The sequence below is a fragment of the Lactuca serriola genome, chromosome 9 (genome assembly GCF_051521515.1).
Source record: "Lactuca serriola cultivar US96UC23 chromosome 9, Lser_US96UC23_V15, whole genome shotgun sequence".
Taxonomy (NCBI): Eukaryota; Viridiplantae; Streptophyta; class Magnoliopsida; order Asterales; family Asteraceae; genus Lactuca; species Lactuca serriola.
This window is the reverse complement of record NC_136416.1, coordinates 46774059-46798007: the sequence shown is the minus strand read 5'-3', so window position 1 is coordinate 46798007 and position 23949 is coordinate 46774059. Positions and strand designations below refer to the sequence as shown.

The 23949-nt window shown below is 35.5% G+C and overlaps 1 protein-coding gene across 1 annotated transcript; it reads left to right on the top strand.

Moving 5' to 3' along the window:
• Window positions 1-288: 288 nt before the first annotated feature.
• Window positions 289-22977, top strand: LOC145075656 (uncharacterized). The gene is made up of 5 exons (XM_079021817.1): window positions 289-540; window positions 21399-21534; window positions 21752-22197; window positions 22310-22700; window positions 22787-22977. Exons 1-5 carry the CDS (start codon window positions 289-291, stop codon window positions 22975-22977), a joined length of 1416 nt encoding a protein of 471 aa, XP_078877943.1.
• The last annotated feature ends 972 nt before the right edge of the window (window positions 22978-23949 follow it).

The following is a 23949-nucleotide window of genomic DNA, read 5'->3' as shown; positions in this document are numbered from 1 at the left end:
AAAACCGAAACCGAATTTGCCCAACCAAAAGTCAAAGTTACAACCAAACTGAAGGGTAATGAAGCTTCGGGTTCTGGTTCTCAAGCTAAGGGGAATGATGATGATAGTGATGAAGAAGAAGATGAGACTATTTTTGAGGCCCTTAAATGAAAGAAGAGGGACATAGAATTGGATGAAACCTTGAAAGTTGCAAGGTAGGCTGAGGAAAAGGAAAGGAGGAACAAGGAAGAAGAAAAAGCCTTAAACTGCAAGAAGGCCTTGTTTCCCCTCTGGACAAAAGAAACACTTATGAATGAGGCAATAGAGTTTCCAAGCGTCTACCGGCTGGAACCTATCGCTTCTTTTGATTATGACAATTCTAAGGACTCACAGTTTGACATGCCGATAACACGCAAGGCATTCACGTTTCATTGTTTTGATTCGACTGTTGAAGTTCCTTTCCCTCATCCAAAAGTTGATCGTGAGCTTATCGACTTTTATCTGAAGTATGGTCAACCGCAGTACTTGACATGGTGCGCACAGAAGATAGTTACTGTCAAGGTACTAAAACCTTCGCCTGCTGGGAAGTTCAAAAATGTTAATTTCAAAATCACACGAGGATTAGCAAACTCGGTGTCGATTATTTCCCTGGCAGATCTTCCGAATTTAAATCCTCATGACTGGATCCTATTGTTTAACATTCTGCTTACCAATCCGAAAAAATATGAGCCGATACTAGATCTTTGAAGAGGTTGTTAGCCTCTTACATCCATTAGGTTGTTGCTATGGATCAGGAGATAGCGCAAAGTGATGAACAAGAAACCGACTGTCAAGCTAACACCGAAACTAGGAGATGTGAACAAAATGAAGATGGGCCAAATCGATTCTATACATCTTACTATGATGTTCATAAGAGGCGAAGCCAATCGTTTTCTGTTCTCTCTTGCTGATAAGCATTTATTCTCAACTGACTGCTTTGAGTACATTATCGATATTATCCATCGGTGCAAGCAGAATTCAGAAGTAGACAAGAAGAACTTCACGGACATGCTTCGGTGGTACATTACGTTTCACCATCACCTATTGGCCATCATACCGAAGGTGTTCAAGACAATCAAGAAGTCTTCTGCAGCTCAACCGAAGTGAGCTTTCGGCTCCATTGACGCAAAGGGGGAGATTGTTGAGTCTTGTTATGTTGCGTCATGGGCTTATGTTTTGTATCCGGATTGGGCCTGTCCATTTGTGATTATCTAGTAGGGTTTTACTATACATAATGCATGCATGCGTTAGAAAACAGTCGTGATTATCATTAGTTGTTGTTTTGTAACCCTAAGCACCTCTACAATCGAAGTTCTTAATCGAGCTCTTCTGAGGTGTTGAAGTTTTAATCATACGACATATTTAAAGCCATTCTTGTGTTCATAATTACGTTCTTAATTGTTTGCCAGCATAGAATCTATCGATCCTAATAGAACTTTGTTCTAACAGCACGAAACCAGGACCGGTGTCCTCTTGGATTCTTTTCTTATATGCCTCTGTGGACATGTTGGCATCTCCATCTCGTCTTTTGGCTCATCTTCAGGTTTGTTTTCTTCTTTATCGGTTTCTGATTTGGAATCAGATTTGTGAAGATTAAGATTTTGCTCAAAGCTTTCTAACTTGCTTTCATTCTTTGCAGAATTGCTTGATTCACCCACATTCTTCCCCTTCTTCTTTTCGAAATCTGATTTAAGGTCTTTGAAAGTTTACTTATTTGGTGTGTTGGTTTCTCCTGCATTTTTATCCATCTTTTTACGAAGGGCTGACTCTAGATCTTCTAGCGGTGGTATCAAGGGTGTGTTGGATCCACGAGTCATGTACTACTGCAACAAAAACAAAAATAAAAACAAAAACGTAAAATTGAACAAGAACTACTTAATAAGTCCTACTAAACGTTTACATCGTCCTGGCTAGTAATCCCACATTGTGAAGTCGTAGAAATCCTAAACAGAAATGAAAAACAAAAACAAACATGAAATAACCGAATGCACGTCGTGAGCTTAAGGTCCACGTTGTGAATTCAGTTCTAAAAAAAACTAATGATGAAAATTAACTTTTTGTAGGTTTTATCCCACAAAAATGATCTATTAATCTAAACCAAGTAAATTTTGAACTAAATGGTCGTTCCCCGGCAACGGTGCCAAAAACTTAATGTGCACTAATTATATCTATCAACTTTAAATTTATATCCTAACAAACTTATGCTAAGTATGCACCTATAGGCGGTGTACCTAGTCAGATTATAGTATAGTTTTGGGTAAGTCGGGTGTCGAACTCAGGGAACGGATTTAATTAACTAATTTATCTACTAAAAATTAATCTAAGAAAATAAAAAGTTAATTTGATTTTTATCCGATTTTACAAGGTTAGACAAACTTATTCAGTCAACTATCAAATTCAATCAATGACTAAAAACACTTCTGTTTAGTTTGAATCCACTTCTCCTCAATGGTTAGCTACTAATTATGGATAATTCATGTTGGTTACCAATTATTATATTATTAGTAATTAAAGTCCAAATATACTAATGTTTAACTAATTCATGTAGAACTATGCATGGTCACACATAATTTAACACATAATCAATTATGAATTATGAATGGAACTATGTAAGATTGATTAAGCAAATACATTTATAGTCACAATATTTGTTCTCCAGCACAACCAAATTCAGTAACTTTAAGTACTTATCTAAGATTGGTTCGACCCTAGCTCTAGTAATCTAATGGTCACTAAATTACTAGGTGTCAAGTTTATGCAATTTGATAGTCACTAAGCTACATAGAACATGAATTCAAGCAATTTAAGTGTCAAATATTAGCATGCTAGGTATTAACAATCAAACACAAGCGTTTAACCAACTAGTAAAATACATAACTAATAAACCAAACCATGAGTTAAAGCTTAATCTAGCTAAACAGAAACAACTAGATTCAGCTACTCATGACTGAATTCAAACACACAAATTCAATAATTAAAAGCATAGTTAAATGTACCAACTTAAACTAAAAGTTATGATCTTCAATCTCTTCTTCTTTGAATGCTTTACACTTGAATTCTCTGGCTTGTTTTTCTTTAGAATTTGTTTTCTAAACCTTCCAATCTCCCCATGAACCCCCAATTCATAAGTACCAAGGATTTATATAGTTTTTGTAATTTATATATGGATTCTCCCCCCCCCCCCCCCCACCATCTTTTGTTGCTTGTGTTCCACCCCTATCGGTTTGGAATCGGAACCAGTTTTCCTAAATTATAAGAATCAGGAACCGGACCACCTGTTCTAATGTCGGTTTCGATTCCGGACCCGATTTTTCGGTTATTTTTCAAACTAGAAGCGGTTGAAATATTATAGATGATATGTTATCTTCCGGAGCTTGTAAATGATTCAATATTTAAACAAATTATGTCTTTTTACATTCTAAATTGAAGTACAAACACTAACGGGATGTTTGGATAAATTTGATTATAGCTTATTAGCTTATTTGCGGTGGGAATAAACAATAAGCAAGGGGTGCTTATTATAATCAACTTATTTAGCTTATCCCTACCACAATAAGCTGATTTTTAAGGATTTCTATCCAAACACTCAAACTTAGCTTATTGTGGTGGGAATAAGCAATAAGCACCCTCTTTTTTCCCTATCCAAACACCCCTAAATTACATTATGAAAAAAGAATTAAGTAATTCCGACTTTATATGAGTGAGTTATGCGAATTTGAAAAGCGTGACAGATTCCAAAAAAAACATGTTGAAACAGAAAATGTGCAGCATTGATATGTTGTCTTCCGGAGTCTATAACTGATTCAATATATAACCAAAATTTGTGTTTTTATAGTCAAAATGAAGTACAAACACCAAATTACATGATGGAAAAAAAATTAAGTAATTCCGACGTCATGTGAATGACTTATGCACATTTAAAAAATGGGACAGATTAAAAAAAATGTTGAAATAGAAAAAACGCAGCATCGATATTCTTTCTTTCAAGACATGTGTCTGATTCAATATCTAACCAAAACATATGTTTGTACAATAAAAAATGAATTCCAAACTCCAAATTACATGTTGGAAAAAAATAAAATAATTCCGACTTCATATGAGTAAGTTATGTGCATTTTAAAAACAGGAAAAATGTCAAATCGGTTCCGGTTTTAGAACCGGGACCGGTTTTCATAAAAATGGAGAATCAGCAACCGGACCTTATTACCAATTTCGGTTCCGGTTCCGGTTCGGTTCCAGTTATGGTGGCTCTAATGCTCATTCCTAGTATGTTATGAACGGTGCTAGCTGTCTCTGTGACTCTTGCATTTGTATGTCGGATTGGGCCTATTGTATGACGGGCTGGGCTCATTGTATGGCGGTCTAGGCCCAATGATATGTATGGTATGTGGTATTTTGGGTAACTCACTAAGCTTTGTGTTTATAGTTTTATGGTTATGGTTTCAGGTACTCCTGGTTCGAAAGGGAAGGGACGGACTTGATCGCAGCGCATCCACCCATGTTTCTGCAACTTGATGATTTAGGATTGTACTCTGATAACTATTTTATTATGATATACTTTCGAATGTTTGGAAAAAGATAATTGGTGTTTTTGGCTGAATTAAAAATGAAATTTTTACCTTATAATTTTTGGATCGTTACACAAGATAAGAAAGTTTTAAGTCGAAGGAGATTAGATAGGGTTGTAGGGCTTTTCATTACCTTTCCAAGCATATAAATAACGACGAAAATGGATTTGGTATGCATAATTTATGGCCTTTGGAAGTTAGAATGGCAAAGGGGTTTCCTAGTACGTTAGGAATACAAGGTATGTATGATGGGCGTACTAGGCTTAAGTGATCGTGATGATTCACCATAGTACGTTGGGTGCACATATATTACGCTGGGCAAAATTACACAGAATGCAAACCTTAAATTTTAGGTTTTTGACCCTATTTAAGCACCTTATGTACCAAGGTTTCTCTCATTTCCAGCCTCCACTATCCCTAAAAGCATTATATCGAAACCCTAACCCATTCTTAGAGAAATTAGATATGTGTGTTTGTTTTGGCGTGTGTTTGGTGCATCTAGATGAAGAAGATCTCATTGGAGGAAGATTGGTTTGCTTAGAGATTGAAGATACAACATTTTATTCACCTTTGCAAGCTTGTGGAGGTATAAAGCTTCAAAAGTTATGACTTCTTATCTTAGATCTAGATTTGGGGATTATAATTGCTTGTTTTAGTCCCTTGGTTTGGTTCTTGTGAGTAGGAGTTACTCCATAACATGCTATGGTCATTTATTAGTGCTTCTGGAGTTGTAGAATCATAAAAATGGCATCGTGATGGGTTAAGCTCAACCATGCATGAGTTGATAGCCTTTATATTAAGTTAGAATGATAGAAATACATGTTGGGTCTCTTTGATCCATGCAAAGGCATCAAGTTGATGACTTTATCGTTTAAGACATTCCTTAAGAACTAGATCTGCAAATTGGATGTTTAGATTTAATGCATTACCGCTTAATGAGATTTTGGTAACATGGACCGTACATGATGCGTACATAAGCATATGTTGAGCGTACGCATATGATCCCCCGTTTTCTTTTGTGGTGTAATTTGTATGTGGGCGTGCATGAGTAGTACGCTTAGCGTACTCATCAAGACCCCTTTTGGGCCTTACGTTTTGAGTCACTATTGGACCTTAGGTCTGTTGGGCTTGGGCCATAGGTTGAAGGGCCCATTAACGGAAGGGTAAAATGGTATTTTACCCTTTAATCATTTTAGTTGGTAATTTGGACCTTTTATGAGTTATTAACCTGATCATTTGTTAAGGTTAGTTTGGAATGTTTAGTGTGAGGTGTCGTGGTAGCAGTAGCCCGAGAGTGTGATTTGTCTACCTTCAGACTGAGGTAAGTCTCCTCACTGTACTTGTAGGCCGAAGGCACCAATTTCGGCCCACTTAATTATGTAGTAGGATAGTAGTGATCTTTATGACACTTACCAATATGTATGTATGATCTTGTTATCTTTGTGACTCTTGCTGGTATGACTGTATGCTTAGTTGTAAGAGGTGAAATAGACCCGTATTGGTTGAAAGATATCGATGGAGTTAGAAGGGACTCAGGGGTGAAATAGACTCATGCATCTTTTTCTATGATATGTATATATGATGTGAGTATGATATGAATGGTATGTGGTATTTTGAGGAAACTCACTAAGCCTTGTGCTTACAGTTTTATGTTTATGGTCTCATGTACTTTTGGTTCGAAAGGAAAGGGCCTGACATGATCGCACCGCATCCACCAACACTCTGCATTTTATGACATGATTTGTACTATGATAACTATTTTATACATTAACTCGTTTTAATGGGTTTTGAAATGATTGAATGATGTTTTTGTTGGCTTTTAAAATGAAATTTTTTACTTATTAAATTTTGCGATGTTACAAATATAGCATTTTCTACAGCTTTGCATGCTTTACCTTCTTTAAAAAAATGCATTGCTCCAAGTTTTAGGGTTCCTTGCCATCATGTGTTCAAAAGCATTCCCATTCATTTCTTTGAGTTCCTCAATTTTCCTAACAAAAGAGGACTTTTTGGTTGACACTGAAGCTGCCTAAAAATGTCTCTTATAATCTATCCCACTGTACACCTTTTGAAGTTGGCATACACATTTCTGGTATACTACCAATGTGCAACTGATGGTAAAACCTCTTTCATATCCTTTACTAAACTCTACATGATACAACAAAGCTACATGATACAAAAAGAGTAAGAATAAAAAAAAAGAGTTATTGTATATTCCTTATGTTGATAAGAAATTATTGTAAGCCATTCACCTAATTGTAAACCAAGGTCTTCCATAAGCAACTCAATGAACCACAACCTTGTTGACATGTTTTCAACATCAACCAAAACCCATGCTATTGGGTATACCTAGTTGTTCCTGTCCTTGCCTATTATAGCGAGTAACTCCCTTTGTATTGGCCTTTTAGAAAACTACCATCTAGGCTAATGACTCTTCTACAACCCCTAATCCACCCATCATTTATAGCCTTGAAACATACATAAAATCTTTTAAACACACTGTTACCATCTTCTTTGAGATCAAGTCCAACATTTCTTGTACTACCAGGGTTTGATTTGATGATCTCTCCTCCATATTCCCATATATGAGCATTATGTTTTAATAAATTTTTAGTTAAAAATTCTTGTTCTTTTTTCCCCTAGAGCATTGTCCCTAGACACTACGCATACAAAATTCTGATTTATTTCTTCTTTCATCTACATGGAATTTGTTCTTGGTCTAGCACTCAACTGTTTCAAGAATTGTTTGACAATCTAGTCTGGATTAACAAATATGGCATGCTTGTACTCCCTAACATAACTATGCTTACTAGTAAGGCCCTTAATTTGAAAGGGTTTCTCATTGTTCATCCATGATGCCCACAAGTTGAAGGTACACCTCTTACCTTTATTGTCAAAACCATAGTTTGCTTCAAGCCTTGTATTAGAAGTTTTGGTCACCTTAATTGGATAACCATTATGAACTGCATAGTTATCAGACAAAACCTTAACTCGTCTTTACTAGCATGCCTTTCACCAAAATATGATTTCATTTTCTTCCAATGGACATACAGGTCATGAACTAATTGGGTTGGATCTTGGACAACCCCATCCTCTTCCTATTCAATTTCATTATTAGTATGACCTTCTTCTCTAGTTGCTTCATCAACATTTTACCTCTCATTGTAAATAGGAATGTAGCAGAAATCATAAAGGAAAGCATCAAAAGGTACCTTCAAATGTTAAGAACTTGAGTGTTCATTTGAATCACAGTCATCCAACTCTTGATCAACAACAAATTCCCTTTTAGAGTCGCTCTCCAATAATGAATCACACCCACTTGCTTCGAACATGATTCATAATAGGGTCCCCTTTCCATACGATTAGATAGTTTTGGTTGCTTCACGGTATGGTTTCAACTTTCTCCCTTCAATCGATAGCCTATGATGAACATACGTGTTGATGCTGGTAGAAAATCTTTGAAGTTATAGAGTGAAAACTGTATTTAATAAGGGTTGGTGTGTATTTTGTTGAGATGAGGGTAAATGAGGGGGAAGAAGTAAATGAGGGAAGATGATAATTAGACAAATGGTTTAATGAAACTCGTTGACATAGACAAAGTAGCACAAGATGTAATAGAATGGTAACCAACAAACTAATTCTAACACGCCAAATTTGGGACAAAAGGACAAAAATACATATACGAGTATTTATAGTAACAACATTAATAACACAATGTCAAAAAAAAAAAAATCTAGTGTCAAATTAGAATTTTTGTGTAAACTTAATGACTTTTGGTAATATTTAAAACACAAAAATGTATATACAAGTATTTATAGTATTCATGAATTTTTTTTAAATGTATGTATATACATATTTTTCGGCGATATGTATGTTTATGCGCATTTGAAAAACGTGGACACATGCACATTTAAATAAAATTATTATTTTTTGGAAAGATAGTTCAAAACCGATGTATATACATAGACTTATGGTATTTTAAATTGGAAAATATTATAAAAAATAAAAAGGTTTGTAGGTTTTTTACGATTTGTAATTCGAATATACAAACAAGTCTTAAATTACCCTATGATTAAAAGTTGGGACCACGATAGGTGAATCCGCTATCTTTTCAAGTCAGCACTGAAGTTGTACTTTTATACATCAACTTTTTATTTTATAATTCTATCTAAATATAACGTATATGGAAAAAAAGTTATACATCCATCCTACCCACTATGAAAGATGCACATCTAAAACGTGACTATGTAACCCATCAATCCAAATAAATCAATTCCATTACGTAATTTATATAATTGATTGTTTTCAATAGCCGACACTTGTTTTCAATTATTGTAATATCTTTGTATTATCTCCTAAAACAATAAATTAAGGACAAACGGACCTAATGTAACATCTGAAATTTTGGACATATTATGTGTTATATTATTTTAAAGATAAATAATATATGGACCTTATCGGTAACGGTGGTGCTATTTCAATAAAGGTGTTTGAGCATTATTTGAGATGATGTTGAGAATTATAACTAAATGGAATTGTAATTATTTATCTTTAAAATAATTACAGGACATGGTTTAACTTATAAGTATGAAATGGAATTGTAATTACAGGACATGGTTCGTAGTAAAGATGTCAAAATCAAGATCTTGTGATTGTTTTACATTTTGTATGATCATAATCAGAAGATCTTTATCATAATAGACTAGTTTTCAATTTTTTCCAAAATGTTTTATTTGTACACTAGCTATTATAACTTGTCGTTGATTAGACATCAATGATGCAATCAATCTTCACTTCTTAAACAATAATCATAATTTTTCTACACACAAATCGTAACAATTAGAAAGAAAGCATCTTAATCAGAAAACAAAATAATATAACGTAACCATGCACAACTAAAGATACAAGATCACAATACGAACTATTAGAGATTATTGGATAAAATTGTGATTCTCTTTCAACCTTCCGTTGATTTGCAATGATCAATTTCGAGTTAAATGGCCAAAATTTTGAGGGTTGATTTCAAATTTAAAGGACAAATTTTAGGCTCTACATGAGATTTTTTTAGCAAAATGGATGAATTTCCTACGGTTTAGAAAATTGAAGATTTGACTATGGAATAAAAACTGAATATATAAGATCAAATCATAGTAAGATACTAAGTTTTAGGCGTGCTCCTAAGATGACACCACATATCTTGTTTCATAATAGGTACTCCTAGTATGATTGTGATTGTTTTTTGTATGTAAGATCTTAAGATCAAGATTGAGATTTTAGCATTCATGATTTGTTGAATATAAGAAATTTGAATTTCAGAAAACAATTGTAACTTTACAAAATTTCTTTTTCTAACGGGATCAGATGTCTCTCTTATTCGCTTCTTCCGATGGTGGATCATCAATCCTCAACAAAGATGCGGGTCTAAGTTTTCTAATGATTCTATTGTGGAGCGGCTGTCATGTTATGTGTATGTTAAGAACTTTTCATCCCACTTTACTGTACTTGAGCTCTGGAACACATGTGATTGTTTTGGGAGGATTTTTGATGTCTATATTCCCAAGAATATATCAAAATTAGGGAAACCTTTTGCTTTTGTAAGGTTTAACATGGTGGATAACATGAAATAGTTGATTAATAACCTTTCCTCAATATAGATTGGTAAGATTAGGATGAAAGCAAATATTGCTAGATTTAATCGAGAACAAATAAATATGCCTCTTGTTGTGATCCCTCTTATTAATCCTATTCAGGAACCATGTGTGAAGGATCGATCCTATGCAAATGCAGTCTAAGGAAATCAGCCACGTTTGATTGATGATTATGACTTGCCTACTTTAGTTCTTGACAAGGTTTGTGTTAATTCACAGGAGATGCTTTAATTCTTGTGGCTTGTGTTCGAGAATTCCAAAATCTTCCTAAACTAAGATCTATATGCGGTAATGAAGGTTTTACAAGTGTAAAATTGAGATATCCATGAGGTTTTCAGTTATGTTGGAATTTCAATCTATTCGGGCATGTCATAAGTTTAAAAGACATGATGGCATTAACTCTTGTTTTCACAAATCTCTAAATGGTTTTAAGACTTTGAGGTTATAGATTGTGTTGCATGGATTGATGTGGAGGGTATACCACTCCATGCTTGGTCAACACATACTTATTCAAGGATTTCTTTTAAATGAGGATAATTACTTTATACTGAAGATTCCAAGGGCTCTAATTGTTATAACATTTGTTTTTGTGTTAAAAAGGAAGTCTCACATCTTGTTATAGAGTCTTTTAAGGTGATACTTGAAGGTAAAGTTCATGTTGTTTGAGCTAAAGATATTATAACTTGGGTTCCAAATTTTTGGGAGGATGATTCCAAAGTCGAAGACGAAGAAAATGAAAAATGTGCACATGCTCACCAAATGAATGACGAGGAGCTAGGAGAAGTCGTTAGGGATAACAACTCGGTAGAGGTTGAATCTTGGGTTGATGAGGATGAGGAGGAAAAAGTTCCAGATTCTTTTTTAATTAAAAGCAAGTCAAAAATTCCTCAAGTTAAGAACACTTTTCAGGTTTTAGATGATCCATTTGGTCAAAAATTAATCTAGTTCAATATGTTTTTGGTGAACCTGTTGCACAAAAAGAGGACAAACATGCTACACCTCCTCTTTCGCCCCACTATGGTGGCGATACTGGTTCTATATCAGCCACTAGAAGCTCCAACAAAAGTTAAAAATCGGTTAGTAAATAGCCTCAGGTACTCCCGGTACCTACCGTGGCAGTCAAAATAACTCCCGTAGCTGCTGGGAGTGATTTTTTACGTAAGGAAGTAACTTCAATAGAGATTTTACATAAGCATGGGGGGATGAAAAAATTGTAGTCAAGGGTGAGAGATCCTCGACTACAGGTCCTTTACGAGCTGATTGTGGTGACTCTTTTTCTCAGTATAGAGACTCTTTTATTTCTCCAAAAAAATCAGTGAATAGTGTGTTTTTACTTGAAAATTTTAATGATTTTATAGAAATGGGGAAAGCAATGTGATATGCAATGAAGAGGTGTGAGAAAGATTTGCATGATTTTCTTAATCGCATGGAAAGAGATGATAAGTTGCGATGAATTTTGTATCTCTAAATGTGCAAGGATTTGGGGTCCAAGAGAAAAATCATGGGTGAGAAATTTAAGTATTAAAAATTGTGTTACTTTTCTTTCCTTGCAAGAAAAAAAATCGGTGATATTGATATGTTTGAGTTGCAAGCTATTTGGTGCAACATCCCAAAATTTTCAACAAATTTAAACCTTTCAAAACAACCCATTTACTAATAAAAGCGTTTACAAAATCATTGTTTCAAAACATTATTTAAAATCAGAGTCTCCCAAGATCCAATCAGTAGTAAAACTAAGGATGTGTATGGTCACACCTTCGCCTCGCCACGCTCCTCCAAAGAACCTGAAACCATAAAATAAAACTGTAAGCACATAGCTTAGTGAGTTTCCCCAAAGTACCAACACACAAACAAATAACATATATAAATAAGCAGGATCAAATATACATGCCTGCCCAATCAGCTTCGGGCTGGAATAGCAGGCATGTCTACGATGGGCCCTGTCATCCTCGGGATGGAATACCCTTGTATCATAAGCATGTTGGTCCAATCAACCATCGAGTTGGAATACCCCAAGCCTATTGACTAATGCACAAAGTTGTCTGGTGTCACCATATATCATACAATCATGTCGGGTCAAATCAATCATCGAGTTGGAATACCCCAGGCCCAATCAACCATCGGGTTGGAATGCCAATATACAACGGGTCCTGTCATCCTCAAGATGGAATACCCTCGGGCCCATCAACCATCTAGTTGGAATTCCAATATACAATGGGTCATGTCATCCTCGGGATGGAATTCCCTCGAGCCCATCAACCATCGGGTTGGAATGCCCCCGGTCTATTGGCTCACGCACATAACAGTAAAGCCTCAACCACCAATCAACATATAACCAGTCAACAGACGATTGGGCTGATCTACAGATCACTAAGCATAACATCATCCTATATACCAAGATACCAATCTAACAGATCACCACATCCTGATAACATATTATCATATAACAAGATATTTAATCCAATGGGTCGACCTTGGTGCCTTCGACCCTTAAGTATGGTGAGGAAGACTGACCTAAAGTGTTTGAATATCTCAGACAAATGCTCGAACACTTGATCCGGAAATCCCTGCATGCTACCGCCATCAAATATCATCCGATTAATAATTGAATCTCGACCCATACTCAAGAATCTGAATTGCTAGGCTAATGACCATGTTAAAGACCATTTTACCCTTTTTCTTACTTGGCCCAAAACCAAGGCCCGATATGACCCAACTTCCTAATTGGGCCCAAAAACCATCATGAATCAAATTCTAAGAAAACACATACTCAATCCAAGGCCCAAGGTTAGAAGTCCAATGGTCCAACAAAGCCCAAACCAAAAGGCCCAAATTTCACCTCCTAGGGAGTACGCCCTGCGTACCAGAGGTGTATGTATAACTCACCCTCTATGCGCAATGTATAACTCATTAAAGCATTAAAAATCCAATTTATGCTAGCGTACTTCTGGGTACGCCCAACGTGCTCATCAGAGGACAAAAATTCATATTAAGCTCTTATTGGGTTAATTCAAAGGCATCTAGCCATTTCTCTTAACCCTAAATGATGTCTTAAACCATAAAGTCGAAACCTTTAAGCCTTATCATGGCTAAAAAGGGATAAATCTCCAAAATCCTTTCTTTCACAACACTCAAAACCACTTAACTCTTGCATGGTGTTAGGGAAACAATCAAGCAAGCATTTTTTTGACTCATTACACTTCAAGACCTCAGAAGGACATCTAAAATTCTTTGGCGTACTCCATACTCACAAAGATCCAATATTTGGGACAAAATCATATGAAATTATGCCATGACAAGATCTAAGAATAGATTCATCAAGTTTGAAGCTTTATACCTTGTGAAGATAGATCATGATGCACTAAGCCTGGATCCACAAGCTCTAAGCAATCCCACACTTCTCCAAGAAGTTCCTTCTTCTTCTATGAGCACCAAGATTCATGAAATACCACCAAGAACTCAAGAACCACACCAATAGAGGCTAGGGTTTCATTTCTAGGGTTTAAGAGGATGGAGGCTAAAGATAATAGGGTTTGGTCGTGAGTTACGATGCTTAAATAGGGTCCAAGACCCTAAATTAAGGTTTGGGACTAACTAGAGTATGCACAACGTACTTCTAGTGTGCCCGGCGTACTCAATAAGGCATGCATGATCTAGTTACCTAGTACGCCCAGCGTACAACAATATACACCGCACGTACTGGCATAAATACTAGTATGCCATGCATACACACGTGTACGCCCCCGTGTACTCGATTTAACCCTAAAACCATGAAACTTACAAAAGCCATAACTTCTTCGTTATAAGTCCGTTTGCAACAATCCTTCTATCCACGAAGAGGTAACAAGAAGCTCTACACTTCTATCAACTCATATTTTCCTTAAGACTTCTCGAACAAAAATATAATTTCGATAAAAGCCCGAACTGACACTTTATAGAAATACTCATTGGCTCAAAAACACCAAACGAACTCCCGGATCATCCAAATTACATTACCCAAACCCAAATGGGTCTAAATATATTTTCCTCAAAGGCCTTTAGCCTGATGATACTCGATCTTCGGGTCAAAGACTCGTATTAGGAAACGACTCGGAACAGGGCGTTACATTTGGGGTAATTCTTTTTCGAATTTTTATTGAGCCTGTCTAGAGGGTTGTTATGTGGTATTATATGTGTTTAGGATACAATAGCGTTCTAAAAATCAAAAGTTACTTACTTGATTTAATTGTTTTATTGTTGTGGAGGAGTTTGATTTCCACTAATATGAAGCTTCTAGTCATTTTTGTTTATGCTCCTCAGGAGATTGCTACTAAAAAGTTATTATAGGGTAAAATTTCAGATTTAATTACGCTTAGAATAGCAAGGTGATTTTGATGAGAGAGTTCAATGAGGTCATGTTTAATTATGAGAGACATGGCTTGGTTTTTCATAGATGTCATGTAGAGTTTTTTTTAATTATTTTATCTCGGACAGGTGTCTTGTTGATATTATGTTAGAAGGTTATTCTTTCATGTGGGATAAAAAGAGGATGGGTAAAATGAGTCATTTATTAGATCATAGATTGATTATTCTTGAAGAGATGGTTCTTGACTATGCTTCTATTCCTTTTCGATTGTTTCATTCATGGTTTTTGGAAATTGATATTGTTGAAGTTGTTAATGAGTCATGGAGATCTAATTTCACACCCCAAACCGAAACGACGGAAACGTTCGGGGGCGGAGGACGTCATGTGTAGTATCACAACAATTGAATAATAGTAATCAAAGCAACAACAACCATTGTATTAATAGTATAATGTTTGAATTGTATTTGAATTATACACGATTGACTCCAAAAGTGAATAACAAGTAAAGACTTGAAGCTACTATGCTCCATCTTCTTGAAACCGGTGCGTGTACCTGTCTACTAGTGTCCTGACAATACAAATAGGTTTTGAAAGAGTATTAGCATAAAGCTGGTGAGTTCATAAGCGGTTTGTTTTGGAAAACTTTTCTTTGCCTTTTCGAAAAGTACATTATGTTTCTCCAGAAAAACTTATATTTTCTGATGTAATGAATGTTAAGTAAAAAAAATGATTCTTACTAGTTCTTCCTGCGACTACTTATTGTATAAAAATCATATACAATCCAGATCGAACAAACAATCGATTGGGTTGTTCTGCCCCAAGCCCACAACCAAACAAGGAACAGGAAAAGAGGCAGAGACCACTCATTCCACTGGTTATCGGATCCTCATGTACATAATCCTGAAGTATTCACTAGATACTTACAACATTAACTGTATTGATCCTTTGATATCTGTTGAAAGTGTTCTTCAAGAAAATCCAATATTTTCTTATGAAAAGTATGATTAACCCATTCCTTCTATGACTTCTTAGCTCATACTAGTTACGTATAAACCAATATCAGATAGGCAGTTAATTGTGTGGATCTGCCTTAAACCCACAACCAAACAAGGAACAGGGAATGAGGCGGAAACCACGCATTCCACAATCTATCAAATATTCTTCATATGTAACCCTGAAGCATAAACTAAGGACTCATGGAATTAATAATGAATATTCGTTAGTTGATTAGTGAACCATTCGTTTGTAGAGTACTGATGTTTATCTTGGAAAATCCTATATTTTTCCTAAGTGTACATTATTTAATTATTTGTCCCAAATCGTAGATTGCAAGTATCTACCATACTTATGTTGTTTAAGGATTGTTTTGTTTGAAAACCCTTGCATGAAAACCTTTGTAAGAAAACCCTGGCTACCACCAATAATGTATAGTAGTCTTATTACATAAATAAAACTAGTTGAAAACGTAGTGTCCTGTATCCTGAAAGTGTTGTTAATACCCTCATGTGATCACTCAGTACATACGAGTTATAGAAATCTAGATCAAACAAACAGTCGATTGGGTGATTCTGCCCTAAGCCCACAACCAAACAAGGAACAAGAAATGAGGCGGAGATCACACATCCCACTGCAAGTCGGATGTTAATTTCATATTACCCAAATGTACATACTAAGTCATCACATAGTTACTAGCCCTGTTGATTGTTTGTTAGGTATATTATTACGTGAATGGGTCAATGTTTCACCTGTGGATTCTTATAACCATACTATTGACGATCAACATTATGACGTACTTGGACGTATGTCATAAAAAATGACGTTTGTCACCCTAGGTTGACTATAGCTAATAGTCAGGGTGCGGGATTGTCATTCCCATATAGATCTATACACAAACTCACGCTCTTCTTCCAAGAGACTCTGGTTACAAGGCGTCACACACTGTAGTTCTCTCAATGAATCCACGAATAATACTATGAAAACCCTTTTTTCTATTAACGTGAATCCTTATAAAATAATATCTTTTATTTTATAATTAATAAGCTTGTTTGCTTTGTTCTAAAAACCGTATTTGCATTATTTAACTTAACATGTTTATAAAGTTGTCCGCAAATCTAGTAGCAACTTTGTTCATCATATTTATTAAGTTCTATGATCAATGTATAATAATGATAGGAAAATATAATAAACTAAATTATATTTTTAAACACAAGATTACTTGTTCTTTTACTTGTATTCCCCCCATTGAAAACATTAAAAAAAAACTCGGAAAGATATAGGGGTATGAACTCACCGTTAGTTGTGTGCAAGCATCGAATCAATGAACTGGAAACAAAGACCCTCGAGTTGTTGTACGTGGCACTTAACGAAATCCTAAGAACAATTAAATACATATACGTGTCTAAATTAGTGATTTCATTAAATAAAGTGTTGGAAAAACACTTGCTTTCGGTTAAGGAATGTTACCGAGACTTGATTGAATCGAGGAAAGCGGGTTTTCAGCCTAATGTACTACTTAAGGAGTGTGTACGGCCGTGAAAGGGAGTGTACGGCCGTATACTGCCTTGAAGGGTGTACGACAGCGGATGAGTGTACGGTCAACGAGCTTGAAGGTGTACGGTTGTACACTCAAGAACCAGGGTGTTTGATTTCAAAGAAAACTTGTTCCAGATGCTCCAAAATGACCCCCAATGGTGATTCTCGGTGTTTTTCGAAAGGGTTACAGTGTTTGAGGGGTGTACCGTCAGAAGTTCTAAAGAGAGAATGAGAGAGTTTTCGGCCAAGAGTGTTCAAATGAGGGTGGGGGTCCTGTATTTATAGGTTGGGGGTATGGTCGGTGGTGGGGTCCACTTGGCCAAAAACTAGTGTGCGTCCGTACACTGGTGTGCAACCATACACTCACTTAGACCAAAAACTAATTTGTTTTGCAAGGACTTCGGGTTTTCGCGTGATTTGGTTCTGAATCGCTTATATAAATTTAATTATATAAAACTAGATGATTTCCTAAACCATGAAATTTTGACGGAAACTTAATAAAAATCAAATTTTATTAATGGAATTAGGATAATGGAAGCGGAAAAAAGGTTCGGTTGTCACATCTAATGAGGTTACTATTTGTAATTGTAATATCCATATTCCAGGTATAAGTAGTTTATCTTTCTAAGTAGAGTTTTTTGGATTTTTTCGCACCACGACACGATAAAAACTAGACCACGATGCGGGACACATCAATAAGTGTTGGCATGATGATGGTTGGGGCTCAAAAAACTACACTTTGGGTCTTGAGCCCTATTTAAGGGCTCTAACTTATAAGGTTGCCTCATTTAGCAACCCCCATCCCCAGAGAATCTACCCTCTCACAAACCCTAGTTTCATTGTTGTCTTATGAGCTTTTTGGCCTTGGTTTTGTGAAGAAAATTTAAGGAAGGACTCCCTCTTGGTGCAAGGAAGCAAAGATCCAGCCTAGCTCCAACATCTAAATCAGATTTCAGAGTCATCTGAGGTATAAATCTTCAACGTTGGCCTCTGTTTATCTAGATTTATGTTTTGACCTCATTTGTGTGATTTTGAGTCCTTTCCTTATTGTTATTGGAGTTTAGCATCTTTAGAGCCTTATAACTGACACTTGTGAATTTTGGAATGTAGTATTGTGAGAAAGATGTGTTTGCATGCTTCCTTTTGGGGGTCATACTTGTGTTTTGGCCCTCTAGAGAGTTAGGTTTGAGGTTTGGGTGAGTTTGATCTATAGGAATGGATAAAGTCGGAAACTTAATCCATTTAAGACCTTTAGTGATATCAGATTTGAGCTTTTGAGCACTAGAGATTAAGGATTAAGTGCTTAATCCATTAAGTTGTCTTGGACGCTAACTACAACGTGGTGAATGGGTGGTCATGTAGTGGTATCAGGGATTGATTGCATTTTTTGTCATCTGGTTACCACGGTGTGGCTATGGGGTTGGCCACGACACAGTGGGTTAACCATTGACTTTTGATCAGTTTAACTTTTGATCAAACTTTTGGGTTTAAGTTCATAAACTGAGGTTGACATTTTATTTAATATTTAGGTGGTTTGTAGTACCAACGTTTTCATTCACTATACTATGTTGGATACTAGATTCCTATTGTCATTGTGAATCTTTATATTGGATGAGGCCTACTATTATGTTTATTAGGTGAGACCATCGGGGGAGGACTTTTTACATGTTATTTTGGGCGAGGCTCGTGGGTGAGACCTGTTATGATATGTGGTATCTTGGGTTGTAGGCCCTGCGAGGCGGTCCAGTCAGGATGAATGCTCATATTCACGTACTTTGTCTATTATGTTGTGTGATGGTACTTTGGGGGAACTTACTAAGCTTCGGATTGTAGTTTTAGTTTATTGTTTATTGTACTTTTGAGGATCGTGGGAAAGAAAAAGCCTAATCGTTCATATCTTCCTATTTTCATGACATTGATTTTTGGAACACTCTGATAGGGCCTTACTTGTAACGTCCCAAAAATATAAACCAAAATTTTTTAAATTTTTAATTAACCAAAAAAATTATCCAAACATCATCATGATCATAGAAAGTCCGAACGTATCATCCTGATCATAAAACATCTGAGTAATCATAAAAATGCGGAACAAATAGTGTGTGCAATGTAGTCACCCCGAGCTGTTCCCCTTTGCACCAGAAGTACTTGAAACATAAACTGAAAACCATAAGCACAAAACTTAGTGAGTTCCCCAAAATACCACATACCATATATAATAAACAAATATTAGGCCCTCACCCTTCATTGGGCCTCGCCCGACATCGAGTCCCACCCGACATCAAGCCTCACTCGGTTTACAGATCTGACAATCATTAGGCCCCGCCTGGTACACATATAAACATATAAACATTTAATCAGGCTAACACATGCGATAATCACAAAGACACTAGCATACAATACAGTCATTGGACCTCGCCCGACATCGAGCCCCGTTTAGTATACATACAAACGCATAACGCATACAAGAGTCACGAAGACATCTAGCATCCACACATAATAAACCATGGGCCGACATTGGTGCCTTCGACCCGTTAAACCAAGTGAGGAAACTCACCTCAAACTGTTGATTCACTTAGACAAATCTATGCCTGCTGGTCCGACAAATCCCTACGCTATCAATACCGATAACATCCAATTAATAATTGCATCCCAACCCACAACCACTAGTCCAAAAATTTGGTCCCATCAACAAGCCATGATACCATTTTAACTTTGATCTAACTTGGCCCAAGACCAAGTTCCAATTCAACTACTATGAAGGCCCAAATTCTACTTGGCAAGCCAAGGCCCAAATATGGCCCAATCTTCCAAATTGGGCCCAGATCCATCATGGGCCTAAAATCCAAAGAACCTAAAAGACTAGCAAAAATCCCAAATCAGAAGTCTAATGGACCAACAAGGCCCAAATGAAGAAAACCCAACGTATGGCCCAATCTGAGATGCAAGCCCAAAAAGCCCATCTGCTGAGTACGTAGGGTGTACTCAGCTTGCACGCTTAGCGTACACCCTCTAGGGATTGTACGCACAACATACTAGCTTGGTACGCCCAATATACTCCCTAGTTGGTCACCACACTCCATTAAGCACTTAATCCATTGAGACTTCAAGCCAAACTCTCATATTTGATTCTATAAAGCTAATTATCACATAAAGTTGGCAACTTTACACACATGCATGGCTTAATGGGGCTCAAGAGCTCAAAAAGAGCTTAACAAAGGTCTTAGCACATGCTTGGTTCAAGATATACCATAAATCTTGCATTTTTATGAATAACGAGACCAAAAGAAGTCTAAATCTAACACCAGTACTTCTGGAGTGAGTCAAGAAGCTCATCAATCACTCCAAGGACTCAAAATGAATAAAATAACAACATAACTAGATCTAGCATCATGGATCATCAAGATGTTACATTTTTATGTCAAGAAGCTTGCAAATGATGAGCTAACCCCGGATCTTCCGGCTCAAGACACCTCTCCAAGTGATTATCTTCTTCTTCTCCTTCACAAACCACCAATAAACACTCTTTAAGGCTTAAAACTCACAAAAAAACACTAGGGTTTCAATTCCAAGACAAAGGAAGGTCAGTGGCGAGTTTGTATATATATTTGGTGGATCACTTGACCCACCTTTTTTATATATTACTAGTTATATATAATAAATTAGTGGCACCCACTTTAAAAAAAAATATGAGTGAACCATCTAAATATTTTTGACAAAAATATATATAATAATAAATTAGATATTTAGAGCCTTTGTTCTATGTTTTAGTAGTCCAATGTTTTTAGGGTATAAATCCAATATTCATAGCCCAATATAAATTAAATTAAAAAAAAACAAATTAAGGTGCCTCACGAACAGCGGCAGTTTTTCACAGAGGCTTCAATTTCATTCAAGCAGCACCATTTGGCATTTGCCCACCATAGGTATATTACTCAATTACTCAATTTTATTAATTTTGTCATAATTTTGATTAATATATTATTTTTTGTTTTGGAATTCTAATACCACAAATGGTTAATCCATGATTTACAATTCCCAAATCACAAATCTTCACAAATCCCATGAATTGCTCAACTTTTATGATTGTTAATTACTTAATTACCGATTACAACTATTTTAATAATATTGAATAGTTACTGTGGGTTTTTTTCAATTGTTACTTTTGATTGCCTTATTCCATGATTCAAATTTTTAAATAGGATTTTTTTATTGTTTCTAATTTTCATTGTCAATTGATTATTGGATTGTTATTCGTTTGTTTGAATATTTGATTGTTACTTGTTTCAGAAATTAAAATCAAGAATGTCTTTATTCAAGTTTTTTAAAAAGAGTGATAAAAATACAGTAGAAGAAGATAATGAGCAAGATAATCATATGAAAGTTGATTTAAGTTCACTACCCATTGACCTGACAGAACGACAAAGTATGGAATATTATCATGTGGATCAAAGAGATGAAATTAGAAGAGAATACTTGCAAAAAAGGACCTTTCCAACCTCAAAACTATAAGTTTCCACAACGTGCTTTTGGAGGTAAACAAAAAAGATTCAATATATCTTGGTTTGGTGACAATAAATATTGGTTAGAATACAGTATAAAGAGAATGCCGCATTTTTAATGTTGTTATCTATTTAAATCAGATATACCAAACCAAGGTGGATCAGATCTTTTTGTGAAATATTGTTTTAAAGATTGGAATAGGAAATCAGGACTAGATGATCATAAAATTGGAACTCCACAAATTATTGTTGTCCAAAAGTGTCAAAATTTGATGAACCACAGGCAATCCATAACTACTGCTTTTGAGAAACAAACCACTTTGCAAGAAAAAGAATATCGTATTCGTCTGAATGCTTCAATTGATTTTGTTAGATTCTTATTGCGTCAAGGATTGGCATTTCATGGTCATGACGAGACAGACGACTCAGATAATAAAGGTAACTTTCTTGAACTTTTACAATGGTTAGCTGATCGATGTGATGTGGTAGATCGTGTTGTGTTAAAGAATGCTCCAAAAAATACCCAATTGAAATGTAGTGATATTCAGAAAGATATCGTGCGTGCATGTTCAGATGCAACAATAAATGTTATTATGGAAGATCTTGGAAAAGATTTTTTTTGCAATTTTGGTAGACGAGTCACGTGATATTTCATGTAAAGAACAATTGGCATTAGTATTGAGGTTTGTAAATAAAAAGGGGGAAGTTGTAGAAATGTTTGTTGGCCTTAGACATGTCAGTGACACTTCAACTTTGACACTAAATACAACCATTTATGATATGCTCTCGAAATGGAATTTAAGTAATACTAGCATTAGAGCGCAAGGCTATGATGATGCTAGTAACATGAGTGGTGCATTTAATGGATTGAAGACTTTGATTATGAATGAAGCAAAATCTGCATACTTTATTCCTTGTTTTTCTCACCAATTACAGTTAGCCCTAGTGTTTGTTGCAAAAAATCACACGAAGGTTAATGGTTTCTTTGACGCGGTTTCTCGGCTATTAAACATTATTGGATCTTCCTACAAGCAACGAGATAATTTAAGAATAAAACAAGAGAATAAAGTTATGGAAGCATTGGTTGAAGGTTTGCTTTATAATTGTACTAGATTTATTATTAAAATATTTTGTGGTTATGTTATTCTAATTAAACTTTTATATGGTAAATTTTAGGTGAGCTTGAGAGTGGTACCGGTTTAAACCAAGAAGTGGGTCTCAAACGACCATCTGATACTCGATGGGGTTATCATTTTTCATCTCTATTGAATATCAAGAACATATATTCTTCCATTTGTGAAGTACTTGAAGACCTTGGTAGAGATAATAGTGATCGTGATCGTAAGCTGAAGCAATTCGCATATTAAGGTTTTTAAAATCCTTTGATTTTGTGTTTTCTCTACACTTGATGGTTGATATCTTGGGATTCACAAATCATTTAGATACAACATTACAAATAAAAGACCAAGAGATCGTAAATGCCATGAATCAAGTAAGTAGATCTAAAAAAGCAATTCAAGAAATTAGAGATGTAGGATGGGAACCACTTTTAGGGAATGTTACGTACTTTGTTTTGCGATAAACGTGATGTTAGAATTGTGGATATGGAAGATGAATATTATGATGGATTCAGTCGCGAAGAGTTTCACATGTTGGTAACGTTAGATATTACCAACTTGATTTATTTATTGTGTTTTGTCATTAGCATGTTAATGATTTTTTTTTCAGGTTAACAACTTGCACCACTATTATGTTGATGTATTTAAGGTGGTGATTGATATGCAACTTCAAGAGCTTAACCATCACTTTAATGAAGCCAACACAAAATTACTTCTTTGCATAGCTTGTTTGTGCCCGAGTGAGGCTTTTAAAGCCTTTGATTTGGATAAACTAATGGAAATGGCTACACTTTATAGGGAAGACTTTCCAACATAATATGATCTTCAAGTTCTTGAAGTTGAACTTAAAAATTACATTAAGGATGTGCGAGAAGATGAACGATTTAATCAATTGAAAAGCATTGGAGAACTTTCCAAAAAGATGGTCAAAGTGCAAAAGCATATAATATATCCTAAGGTTGACCTTCTCTTAAAACTTGCATTGATCTTACATGTTGCAACAACGAGTGTGGAACGCGCATTTTCAGCAATGAAGTTGGTAAAGACTGATGTACGCAACAAAATGGGTGATCAATATTTAAGTGATAGTTTGGTGTCATATATTGAAAAAAAATGTTTTAGATAGTATTAGTAATGATATAATTGTGAAATTATATCAAGCTATAAGATCTCGTCGAGTACAACTATAAGAACTTAATTCTTTTCTTTGCTTTTACGACT

Bases quoted from the DNA above. Each gene is read 5' to 3' on its own strand.
- LOC145075656 (XM_079021817.1), top strand. From the start codon at position 289: ATGAATGAGGCAATAGAGTTTCCAAGCGTCTACCGGCTGGAACCTATC. The intron at 541-21,398 runs GTACTAAAACCT...TACTTGTTTCAG, and splicing joins AGAAGATAGTTACTGTCAAG to AAATTAAAATCAAGAATGTC. The intron at 21,535-21,751 runs GTATGGAATATT...TATTTAAATCAG, and splicing joins TGACCTGACAGAACGACAAA to ATATACCAAACCAAGGTGGA.